Here is a 13263-nt window from a genome sequence, read left to right as displayed (position 1 = left end):
GCACTTAAGCATTTCACTACTGTTTATACCTTTATAATTGAATATGTGACAAATAGACTTGAATTGAATGGACATATATCTATATATCTTTTCTTTCCACGATAAGACGTAAAGTTTCCTGCTTTCCTTTCCTCATAAATCATCTTAAAATCGATTAATCAGATTTATTTTGCAACGCCTTGAAGAGGTCTCAATTCTCAGCTTGAGAACCACAGATTCACACAACTTATTTTCAGAAAATCACAGGCCTGCTTTCTAAAATTGGAGCTCTGTGCATTTAAATGTGAGGCTCAATGCATAAGCTTCCTATGGAACTCTGTAGGTAAACTAACACCTATACAATGTACTTATTCTGGACGGGCAGAATAGAATAATAAGAAGAGATGGTGCTAGACACTTGGTGGAGCATTTGTGTAAGTGTTGCCATATAGCTCCTTCAGCTTTGTCCATCACTGCTTTACTTCCACCTTAAGTCAAGCCAAAACTCAGCCAGGATCATTTGCTTTGTGCTATTATGCGAATTGTTATTTAGCTCATAATTAATTAATTAAGAGTAGCCAGTTCTGTTGTGAACCTCCCTGACTGTCACTGTTTCTTTTGTCTTGTTTCAGATCCTCATGACTTGGTGAGTAGCTCCTTTATTTCTCATTATAGTATCATCATTATTATTATAATTCTCTAACTGCCTTTTCTCCTCATAAAAATGTTTTTTTTTTTATCATCAATAATGTTGTTGAAATAGTATTACTGATCAGGTATTTGTTTCTCTTTTATAGGAACCTGGAATGTCATCAGGTAAGATCACTGCCTTTCATATGAAGCTAAATATTCTGAGCTGTCACGTTACACGTTTGTTTTGGATACAGATTTTATTGAACAGCACAGCCCTCTACTGCCATCTAGTGGATAGATCCACGACACGTGAACCACAACAACATTGTGAACCACAGAGTTGGTGGCAATTATTAACATTATTAACATATTACTTGAAATTCAAAAACGTGTAGACCTTAAAGATAAGCTGGTCATTGTTGTTATAAAGTACCTCTGTCTAGAGAGAGGGAGATGCAGTTTAAAATCACAACTCTCTTGGTAAGATTTTCTTTGTAATTTCCTGCAGTTTTCAATTCAATTCAATTCAAAAAACTTTATTTGTCCCCGGGGGGACCAGATTTAAACCCAGGGTGTTGGGTTTATATTGTGTGTATCTTAAGCCACTGGATCAATAAGTAGACAAGATATTTATGCAAAAACAGTCTTGCTTTTATGATCTTACATCACTATGTTACATGTGAAACCTAATAGGGAACTCCGAACCACAGTAAGCAGCACACAAAGTTAGATTTAACGTTACATCTTTCACTATTTACTTTCCTTAAACTGTTCTTACTACGTCTACAGTATTGACACTCGCCTATTGCAAACACTTGATTGTGTTTCCAGGTCCCAAGATGGTGGCAGTGAGGAACTACCACGGCACACCAGCACCTCAGGGGAAGACACCGCTCTGTTTTCAAACAGGAGATTTTATCGAGCTGCTGAAGGGAGATCCTGACACCACATGGTGGGAGGTACAGCATTTGGTTACTATCTGAAACCACATCCCACTTTGACACATAAAGTGTGGATATTAAGACAGTTGGCTCTGTACCCCCGCACATTGAGACCTTGTGCCACTGGATTTGAAATGAATTAATGACTACGGATTTGAAACTGAGTGAACAGAGTAGGAATCATAACCCTTTTCACCCGGTGTGGATGTGTACAAAAAAGATCTTCAATTCTACGCTCTAGCCTGACACTGTCCAAAGGATGATAAAATATGACTACCAGACGCTCTAAATCTAGGTAATTATCATGTTATAATGTGTTTGTTTAATCCATAAGTTTGCGTGTAGTGACTTCCTTGAGTCTTGCCAGGCGACAGATGGACTCCCTTATTTTTAATACTTAAGTGTTTGCATAGATTAAATAAACATGATGAAATGTGTTTACTGTTGACCTTCAGGGAAGTTTTCTGGTTTATCTAGTTAACTTTGGACAGAGACAAACTTGCTGTTTCCCCCCACTGAGGCATTTATGCTAAGCTGGCTGTTGCTTTATATTTAGGGTATAGACATAAGTGTGGTATCAATCTTCTTATCACAGTCTCTGCAAGAAAAGCTAATAAGCATACTTCCTAAAATATAAAACTTTTTTCTTAAAACCAATATAATGTTGGAGGGAGCCAAAACAAGTACTCCACACATTGAATGCACAATAAATAAAGGGCCATTACCTGGGTCCAAGGAATATATAATAAAAAGGGGAGGGTCATTACATCATCTTGACTGCATTAGAAAATTGTATTGGTGCCAGACTTTGCTGCCAGTTCTGGCAAGTCCCACATTAACACCATTATATCAGTGCCGTTTCACCTTGGACTGAAAAACTGATGTTTTTTTAACTTTTATATGTGCATACTTGTTTTTATTATTATTGGTCTACAAACATATTGGGGTTCTGTCCAACGGCTGCATACTGTATACAGGTAGCTGAGTGTATTTGGTCCAAGATAGCTGCTACATCATGATACATGACCAAATTGGGCGAAAGTCCGACCTATTATCACTGACCAGAGAGTGGCTGTAACACCACAGCTTCCTGGAAGTTTCTTTTACATCTTCATGGCTTTATCTCCAAACTAATGTAACAGAGATGTTGTTGGCATTCGCTAAATAAAGTGCTAATGCAAACTATATTCATTGAGGAAGAAACTAACAAGCACGGGACCAGTACCATTAAGTGGTAGAGGTCCAGATTTATGGAGGAATATCAAATTTGGTGTAGTAATAGTTCAACCTCATGACTGGCTGGCTAATGTTAGCCCTCCTTAATATTAATATATAAGATTAACAGTTCAATGGTTGGTTAGTTATTGATAACAAATATTTTCAATTGAAATCAAATGCATGTAGAACATGTAGAACATGTACTGTAGAAACTAGTGAAGTTTGACCTCTCTTTCTATTGTATATTCCTTGCCTGAGTCTGTAACTTAAGTATTTCTCTAAATGATCCAAAAACAACATTCTGAAAAGATAAAATAACTTGTGCCCGCAGTGTTGTTTTGCATGGTTGACCTATAAATAGTAGAGTAGTATAGGAGATGAAGGCAGAAAGAACTGAAAGAAATATGCATGCTTCAAATCCAGGTCAGGAGAAGGGTCACCAAGTCAGGTCAGATAACCTGAGTTTATCCATTCACACACAACCCTATGAGTGTGTAGTGTGAAAGGGATATGACTGAACTAATCATGCTTGCAAAGTTGAGTTAGATCTGAACCAGGGACATTGCAGGTTAACTTCCTGTTGATGAACTTATGTGTCAGCATATTTGGGCTTATTGCTTCTGATTTTGAAATGTATATTTTCTTTTTAATCACAGAAAACAGCATTTGCTTGGGACTAGCCTGGAGTTCATTTATTCAATAATGCCGCCTTTTGACGCACCTTCCGGCCTCTTGTATCAGGCTAGCTTTTCCTAAAGTGACTCAGGGCAAAATTTCTGTAGCCATTTATTTAAACTCTGTGGTCGCATTCCATAGCATGACAGTTTTATCTCTCTGTGCGATATCAACAGGCTTGTTGACCTTAAAAATCGATTGCTTGACAGTGAAGGCTTTTCAAGTCCTGTTTGATGCTGATGGGTGAACTTGACAAATCTGTGTTCATTTTATTGTAGGTGCAACACTTGGCATCAATGTGTAATGTGGTGCATTGTGTATGGAATGTGATGTCTGTCAAAACCAGAACTGTATGCGATTAAAGGCTGTTTCTAATTTTTGAAACTTTTAATGCAATTGTTGGCTCTTTCAATTGTCTCAGTATTTGAAGTCTCGTACAAATAAACTAGCCTTGCTTTTATCTTGCAGGGAAAGCTGATACAGACACAAAAAAGTGGCTTCTTCCCCAGCTCTTGTGTAAAACCTTGTTTGGATCCAAAGGTAAGTGACCCATATATACAGTATGTGCAGTAGGTATGTAAAAAATAATCATTAGTGTGTGAGATTTCTGAGGAGTGTACACTTAAAATATCTGTATGGGACATACAAATAAATGATCTGCTTCTGTTGCATGGTTTTGTTCTGTTTATAAGTGATTTAATGTGCAGTGTCTGCTATTTGTTACAGCCCTTCCAGTCATTATCCAGCCGGCAGTCCTCAAGGGAATCAGACTACTATGGATATCCTTGGTAAGACCCTTAACTTATGAAGATTGTGGATGTATAATTATTTCATCCTTGTGTATACTATATATTACCCCTAAGTCACCATCCTTTAATAATTTCAGATATAACCGTTGTAATGCTAATATGAGTATACTGTACACTTTATGCACTTGTTTAGTTCAAAGCAAACTGACTCCAAGCATGACCTCAATCAGAAGATTAATTATGACATGGCTGTTTGATGTCAACCGTTTGTAAAGCCTTCACCATGTCATTTGATTATATAACTATGCATTTGGAGGTGACAACATTTATCCTCTGTAGGTTTGCTGGGAACATGGAGCGCCAGCAGGCAGATAACCTTTTAAAATCCCACACCAGTGGGACCTATCTTATCAGAGAGAGGACAGCTGAGGCAGAGAGGTTCGCCATCAGCATCAAGTGAGTGTTTCACATCTTACAGGAGAGGGAGACTCTCAGGGGAAGGGTTTTTATCAATTTCTCATGGGAAATACAAATACTCATGGGATGACCAAGTCAGCTTTTTCCCGAGCGTCTTTTCGCTCTGGCTAATTACCACTCTGTAATTGCTTTTTGTTAATCTTGTTTTTTTTTGTGTGTGCGTATGTGTGTATTTCCTCTGAGGGAATGCATCACAAAGAGAAATGTATGAGCTCTTACTGGAGCTGTCTTTTAGTGATATACTGGGAGAAATGTTTTTGCACATTTGTCTTCAAGTCTTTAAGACAGGTGCAAAGGGACCAGTCGAAAAATGAAACAAGTTCCACAGTGGCCCTTAACCCGAAAGTTACTTTAGTTTGGACTGTTAGTCCTACAGGTATACAACACAATATTTCATGCTGACAGCAGCTCAACACATTACAACAAAGGCACATGAGAGAGAAAGCACAACAATAAGAAACAGTAACATACAACATGTTTGTAGAGACAGTATTAAGAGGAATTTAATTAATAACCAATTGCTTCTAGGTGATTTCACGGTGATGTTTGCTTTTACAGATTCAACGATGAAGTCAAACACATCAAAGTTGTTGAAAAAGACAACTGGATTCACATCACTGAGGCCAAGAAGTTTGAGAGTCTCTTGGTAAGTGACATGTTTACCTATCTAAAAATACCCACATTGTCCACATTGTCAGAGAGAAAAAAAAAGAAATCAGTCCCATTTTTTAAAAATCCTTCTACACTGTTTATTATTAACAGGAGCTGGTGGAGTATTATCAGGCCCATTCACTGAAAGAAAGCTTCAAGTTGTTAGATACCACATTGCGATACCCCTACAAGTCAAGAGAACGCTCGCTAACACGGGCCAGCACACGCTCACCAGGTAAGCTTTCCAAATGTTCCTTTCCTTCAGCAGTGAGTCTGAGCCCCATACACAAAGAATGGAAATATTTTAGTCTGGTGTGAAATAATAGCCATTACCAGCTCACAGCCTGACTATAACGTTTAAGATGCACCACCATCTGCTAATCATAAAATGTCCCCCAGTAATGAGTGAGCAGATAAAGTGTAAATGAGAGTCAATCAGCTTTTTGGCAGAGAAAAGTTAGCCATGGACAAACATTTCATCAGGTATCAACATGAAGTCCAATTTTCACGCCTCCTTGTTCCACTGCTGGTGCAATTTTGTTGTTTTCCTGTAAACAGAGTCAAGTTATGTTCACACTCGCAGTGTGTGCCATCAAAGTCTAACAAACTATCTGAGCGTATTTTCTTCCTCGTACAACATTTGCAAAGCCATCTTTTAAAAGTATATATGTAATCATTTACATCCATTGCTGCATTCCAATAGTTGTTCAACATGCCCTCATTCACTTCCCCTCAGCACTTGCCCTCGGGGTATTCCCAACCGCCATCTTAAGTGTTGTTCCAATAGTCTGAAAAACGGAAGTGAACTTGGTGAGATTGACCCTCGGAGGGCTGAGTGATCGAGTGAACAACTATGGTCACTCCAGGGGTGGATAGCACCCAAAATGCATTGCAGTTATGCATTTGGTGGAAGAGAATACATCTGTGGGTAGGTGCAGTAATGGACTTGAAATTATGTGATTGCTCACCACTGAAGAAGAACAACATGCATAAATAAAGCAACTTTTTCGGATATGTTTTTCAGTTTCAGTAATCTATAAATAATATCTTATTATAAGTCTGTATTCTTACGTCTGGGCTGTTTGCCTATTTATCAGATAGTTTCCTAAGAAAATCTCATTAATAGCGTAATATTTTACTGAAAAATGACTAGTTGCAGTAAATATTCAGTCTACTAATTTTAGTTTATATATTTATACTCTACTTGTGTTGTTTCTTCTCAACATAATCTGTAAATGCAGATAATGATGGATGGAATGTTATTTTGCAATATATCAAAGCAATAATAATGAGGATAATCATGATACAGATCACAAACAGAAGTTTCTGAATCAAAGATGGATACAGCTTTTTATAAAGTGCCGATGGTGCAGATATATTGCAATCATCCGTAGAAAACACCTTCATCTCATTAAAATGAGTCTAAAGGGATTTTTGATTATTTGTAAGAAGCAGTACAGCGCTAAACCTACAATTGGTGGTGGATCCATGATAGTTTGAGGGCAGATGTGTTCCATTTCATCCCCCGCTCCTCCCCCCGCTGAATTTTCCACCGCTCTCCCAAGTGGCCTCTGTGTGAGGTGTGCTGCTACGTAATGCCAAGGGCTGAGGGGATGTGAAAGAGGGCATGTTGAACAACAAATGAAATGCAGCTCATGTTTACTAGCTTGCTGTCTTCTTTTTCTCTGTCTTTGCTGGTGCACTGCTGCAAATCTTGGTGTGGTACTGCCACCTGTTGATCAGTGGAATAGGGTGATTTCATTAGCAGTACAGTGCATTGTGTAACGAAAGTGCGCACTCGTCCTCCCACATGTGCACTAGATAGACAAAACGGGGAGCCACAAAAAATCTCTGTAGCTCAGGTCTCTATAGGGAACTATTAACATGTACCATGCTGAGTTTTGTCTAAATGATGAAAAGTTAATATGTGGACTAACAGTGCAGATAGAGGCTTGTCTGTCTGGTTACTGTAGAGATAAGTCAAGGGGATTGACGGAGAAAAGTTGTCAGTCAACTATGCAATGTTCAGATAATATAATAATATTGGCAATGCAACCAACCCGTGGTCCAGTGTTGCAAGTTGTAAGTCCACAAGGGGGCAGCCTAATATTGTCTGTTAGTGCTGCACTGCCCTGGTCCTTCTATTCTGTAGCTCTTTCCTGATGTTGCCTTGTAAGGATTCTGCAATCACTCTTTATTTAACATTGGTCATTGGTCACAACCCTCACAATCGTCATGAGCTTTGGGTAATGCCCAAAACAATTAGATCACAGATAGAAGTGGACAAAAGGAGTTTCCTTTACAGGGTAGTTGAACTCACTGCTAGACATAAGGTGAGGAACTCAGACATCTGTAAGGACCTCTCAACTGAACTGCTCTTCCTTTTTGCTTGAGTTCGTCTGGTCAACAATCTGTGTGGATAGATGTTTGGCCCAGCCTCTAGTAGCACATTGCCTGCTTATGAATGATTATGACATAACTCATTTGACTTAAGAGATGTTATAATGAGCAGGTCCGTTTTAAAAATGTAATCCCTTGCCATCTTGGCTGTGGACATAGCAAGGACGACTAGAATAAACGAGACCGACTAGTTCCAACTCTGTTTGACTGATACAGAGAGGAATGAATGAAGCCCAGAGGGGAACAGGGCAGAAAAAAGACAAGCGGTGCGGAATAGATAAAGAGGAAAAAGACAAAAAGGAAGAGTTTGTCAGATAACTCAGAGGCCTGTGGACTCGCTGTCTAAATTGGCAGCCATCTCTGTCCATTAAACTGTATCAATGCTGGCTCTGCCTTTCACTGGCTTCTGTCCTGCAATAGTCTGTCTCTTTTTGATCTGCAGGAAGAACTGGCCACTACAGCTAGATTGTTTCCCTCCTGTTTTGGCTGCATTTGGAAATTGAGACAATGAAGTCTTTGCTGCTGCTGATGTGCTCACTCTCTCTCTTTCACTCTGTGTGTCTTCAAGCGCACATTTTTTTTGTGTTTGTTGAGTTGAGTCACACCCAGCAGGTGTGCATGGACACAGTGGGAGGACTAGGATGCATCTAGGATAAAAGCCATGGCCAATCACATTACCCTCCAATTCCATTTTAAAAGCTATGTGCTCTGCCCCATTATATACTGACAGTTTGGGTCCAGACAAATATCGTTTTGGCGACTGTATGGAGTGTTGCTAATGTATAGCAGCTGAAATATGCTGCAAAGCGCATATGATGTCTCATTTTAATTTATGTTTCACACATGAAACATGTAATGTTGCACAGTTATAAATAACAATGTTGGAAAATAAAAGGATGGTTTTGGTTTTACTTTTGTTGCCTGAAAGTCCCCCTTCACTCAACTTGTCTGTTTCTGTCCTTGTAATTGACATTGACTATAGTGACTTGTAGCTAAGCAATGTTTGTCACTAGAGAGGTGTTGTGCACAAATTTGAAATTCAAATGTATCCCGAGCAAGCTATATTTGTTACCTCACTAGTCCATAAACAAATCGCTCTTATATGGGAAACACAATTGGACGGGGGAATGATGGGCACAACACATTCAGCTCAGAGCGGACTGTCAGTACAGAGAGAGAACACACTGCCAACACAGGTGTCAGCTACTGACAGTTACAAGCTAAACAGCTAACAAACATCAGAAACTACTAAAAGATGCTAACTAGACTTACAGGATGCCAAAACTATAGTTGAATATTGCCAGATTCAGAATTTTTCAATAAGGAGGAAAGTGTAGATGTGCTTGTTTTGTTTTGTTTACTTTCTATGTGGTAAAACCATGTCAAACAAAATGTGAATCATAGCAGAGTAGTTTTCACATATCTAAAAAAAGTATGAGTATGACATTAAATGATTATTAGGTTTCATTCAGTCTAACTGTATGCAACAATAAAAACTGGGAACAAAACTCTTTAAACCTGTACATCAGTGCATAAACTGACAACTCCCACAATGATCCTGTTTGCAAGACACAAATGACAGTAGCTTTTTTTAAATAAATCATTTTTTCAGTCACACCACCAAAGCAATAAAATCATGACAGGATTAAAGATCATGAAAACAGAACACTGTCTTTGAGAAACAAACAACTTCAGTTTGCTCTTTTTTTTTTAAACTCTGCTTGTCTGGCTCCAGCTCTGCATTTCCAGCTGTATTTCCTCCTCTTTTCTTTTCTACTCAGCAGCCACCTGCGCCTCCTACAACTTCTCCTTCCTCAGTCCGCAGGGCCTCAACTTCTCTTCTCAGAGCTCAGCTCCATTTTGGTCAGGTACTCCTTTTTTTCTTTTCCTTTCTTGCTCCTGTTCCCTCCCCCGCACTTGTCGACTGTAACTTCATAACAAACCTCTGCGCTTTCGACCTCATTACTTTGTCTGTGACACTCTTTTCATTAATAAGAACATTTCAGTTCTTCGCAGGATGACACTCCCTCATTAAGTCACAAAAAAAAACAATTTCCTCTCTCATGATGAAACAACTTGTCCTTTCCCATCATGCTCATTTGTTATATTGTGACCATATTGTGTCATGCTGAACACTGAACTGACAATATTCCTCCAGACAATTCCTCACAACTAATTACCACTATGTCTAGTATGACCTAAAACCTCTTCCAAGTTCTTAAAATGTGTATAGGCTGAGATCCAATTGTTTCCACTTCCACAGTGTTCACTCCTCGGGTGGTCAGTACAGCAGTGGCCAGGTATAACTTTGCAGCCCGAGACATGAGAGAGCTGTCACTGCGAGAAGGAGACATTGTCAAAATCTACAGCAAGATCGGTGGAGACCAGGGCTGGTGGAAAGGAGAGGCCAACGGACGAGTGAGTAAACCATGAAAGTCAATTTCATTACACACGTGATCAGGATAATAATGCACTAAAAAGCTCACTTAGAAAGAGGTTGTTTTGAGAGCTGTATTCTTTGTAGGATATTACTGTTCCCTAGCCTGGCATCACCAAAATAATCAGAAATGCATATAAGTCTTGGCCTTCTCAGCTCATTTTTTAGTTAACGATGCAGAGCAAAATGCGTTGTCAGTCTTCTTCTTACACCCAGCCCACATGAGATAAACAGTTATGATTGGTCCATACAATGTCAAGCTGCAGGAAATCTGTTTGCATGGGGGAATGGCCATACTTACCTGCCAGAACAAATGAAACATGAGTTTGGTAGATTCGTATTAAAAACATAATAATGGTCACAATAAAATAGGCTTCCGGGGATGGCTACATGCACATACTGAGGCGTTTGCTGTGGAATGTAGCCTACACTAGCAGCTAGCATTTCTCAACATCACACAATTATGCAAACAAAATAAGGTGCCATTCATCTGCATGTACAAAGAGCTCTCCATGCTCGCAAACCAGTGACACTGGTGAAACTCCAGCAGACCAGGTACCGCTAGTGCCTTTCATCTGCATGCACTGTCTGCACTGCAATGACACATGATCTTTTTAGGGGATTATTTATCTTTTACAATGACTACTTGCCAGTGATAAAAAAGAAATACATACAATAATTCTTTGCTTTATGGATACCTATGCTCTTTATATACATGTTAGTGGCTTAGATTGTTACTCAACCGCTCCAACAAGTAGGGAAAGCTGTTGCTAGGCAACATCTTCTTGAGTAGTATTTGAGGAACCCTTCAAGTATGTTTTTAGAAAGGGAAGGAGACCGTTAAATGTGAGCTGTGCATATATCTGAAAATAATGCACATCCTCTCGCCAATTAGAGCAACCTTTTTGTCAAAGGCATTCATGCTGCACATACAATGGATTCACTTGAATGTTACCGCTTATCATACAGGATGTACAGTACAGCTAATCTGTGTGTAAAACGGCACCTGAGTGAACTCAATCAACATCCCTTATTTACATTTACACAATACAAAGCCCTCATCTCTGATAATCACTCTCTTATGTTTCAGATTGGATGGTTTCCCTCAACGTACGTGGATGAAGAAGGAGTGCAGTAAGGCTTGGATGTTTGCTGGCCCGGCTCCCTTGAAATCAGGAACCAATTTCTATCTACTGTTCTCAGAGAAAATTAGTCACTCCTCCAGGAAAATAACACAAGGAAAAAACGAACTTTTTTTGCTGGATACTCATTTTTCAGCGAGTGTTTCTACCCTGTTTCTCTGACTTCAATTATGCATCAGCTTTGCCTCTGTTTGTACTTCTTTTTTTTTTGCAGAATGTCCTGATTAATTTCTGTACAGGAAGGAAAAAGAAACGAGCTTGTTGTCTGTCAGCCTGTGTGTGCTCTGCAGAGGCTTTATTGAACTGAGGACACAGCAGAAAGCTACTGTGGATAGCTTTACTTTGAGAAAAGGCTCCCCTTTGTTGCAGGTCTATGCGAGGTGAAATAATTGTACAGTATAGATAATTTATTGAATAGAGATTATTATCATTACTAATGACTATTGTGGGAAATGTTAGCAGCAGGAAGGAATCAGACAAGAAAAACTAAAATAAAGAAAAAAAAAAGACAGACGTTCTGTTTTCATGATGAGAGATTTTGCCTTAGTTGTCATGGTGATGCCTTGTGGGCTGACACCAGTGGAGGGAATCGACTTTGTTGACTGGTTTTACTTCTCCATGTATGCATGTGCCCTTGTGCGGCCTACACAAACACACAGAGACCAATGTACAGTACGGTGCCTTTGAAGAATGGTCGTTGCTTACTGAACCTCAACATCAGCCAGTAAAGAACATTGCCATCTCCAAAAAAAGACAGTTTGTCTCACCTTCGCAGCCCTCGAAAACAAGATGGTGAAGCATTTAACTTATCCGATCTGGTGACTGAATGGACTCACAGAGACAGTCGGAGGGTTTTTATAGCCAACAACAATCACACACACTCACATCAGTCCTGACATCACGACTCAGTGGGCGCAATCAGCTGGATGCAAAAGGGAAACACCAAGACATTCCACTGGACAACCACTTCACACTTTTAAATGTTGTGTTTATTATTTGATATTTTATTTGTTGCACAGAATCAAGATTATTTTTTAAGTTTTGAGAACTGGACCATTTATTATTTGAAGCCAAATTCAACCGTGTTTTAATGTCTGCATAGAGTCTGTTTGATTGTTATGATTTTTGTACTTTGCCTTATTTTTATAGATGATCAGGTGACGGGATTTTTCCCCCCCTTAATGTTTTCATTCTTCATGCGTGAAATTTGGTGCTGTGCAGACTGGTGAAAATATTAACAGTGTCAACATTTTTTTGAAGGAAAATGTAAGTGCTAATTAACATAAATCTACAGGAGAGACCCTTAATTATTTTGTGATTTTCTAGGGGTGCAGTGCTCAGTGTTTCCATTAACTTCCAGTAATTTCTTACTGCCATACATACAGATTTACAGCAATTTAGAATGCAGTGTGTTGGCATAAAAGTTTCATCAGTTTTCTATTAAGAGCCTAGATGTACCACACAACTTTCTAATTCTAGTTACACAGACATTCAGATGTTTGAGCAGACAGGGTCAGTCCCTGGTTAGTTCAAATGTTGTTTATAATTGATTTAATATACAGTTTATTGTCTAACTGTGTTTATATGGCCTTATCTTTAACCTTTATATCTCCACCTACACATTTCAATATAGTATTGATACCGATTGCAGCTTGTCTGTTCTTAAGTGTACATTTAAGTTTATGTCACAGAACACAAAAAGGGAAAATTTACTAAAATATGGAAAGTGGCTGTTTTGAGGACAGTGTTTTGCTAAAAATAAATAGATGATTAAAGAAATGTTCAACTAAGTCACCAAGCATTGACAGCCCACTGGGAAGCAGCGTGCAAACACTGAGCACAACAGCTCTGGCTGGTTCACAAAGACTTACGGAGCAGAATTTGCTGATATGTTTAGTTTCTAAACTTTTGACTGTCTATGATGTGTGTTATTGCAAAGGCTGTCCGCCCCGAAAAACACA

At 39.0% G+C, this 13263-nt stretch overlaps 1 protein-coding gene across 3 annotated transcripts in view; it reads left to right on the top strand.

Annotated features, from left to right (window-relative positions):
• The window catches only part of vav2 (vav 2 guanine nucleotide exchange factor), a 205558-nt gene extending 192295 nt beyond the window's left edge, over window positions 1–13263 (top strand). For 2 of the 3 annotated variants that reach the window (XM_083930373.1, XM_083930372.1), the window contains 10 exons: window positions 612–625; window positions 777–795; window positions 1444–1571; window positions 3915–3986; window positions 4173–4234; window positions 4535–4651; window positions 5231–5318; window positions 5435–5558; window positions 9987–10141; window positions 11251–13263. In XM_083930373.1, coding sequence (XP_083786499.1) covers window positions 612–625; window positions 777–795; window positions 1444–1571; window positions 3915–3986; window positions 4173–4234; window positions 4535–4651; window positions 5231–5318; window positions 5435–5558; window positions 9987–10141; window positions 11251–11298 — 827 coding nt within the window. In that variant the 3' untranslated portion in view covers window positions 11299–13263. Of the gene's footprint in view, window positions 1–611; window positions 626–776; window positions 796–1443; window positions 1572–3914; window positions 3987–4172; window positions 4235–4534; window positions 4652–5230; window positions 5319–5434; window positions 5559–9504; window positions 9592–9986; window positions 10142–11250 lie in introns of all 3 variants that reach the window. The other variant, XM_083930374.1, reaches the window with a different exon arrangement.

This window comes from Echiichthys vipera (genome assembly GCF_963691815.1).
Source record: "Echiichthys vipera genome assembly, chromosome: 16".
Classification (NCBI taxonomy): domain Eukaryota; kingdom Metazoa; phylum Chordata; class Actinopteri; order Perciformes; family Trachinidae; genus Echiichthys; species Echiichthys vipera.
This window is presented reverse-complemented; position numbering and strand designations above follow the sequence as displayed.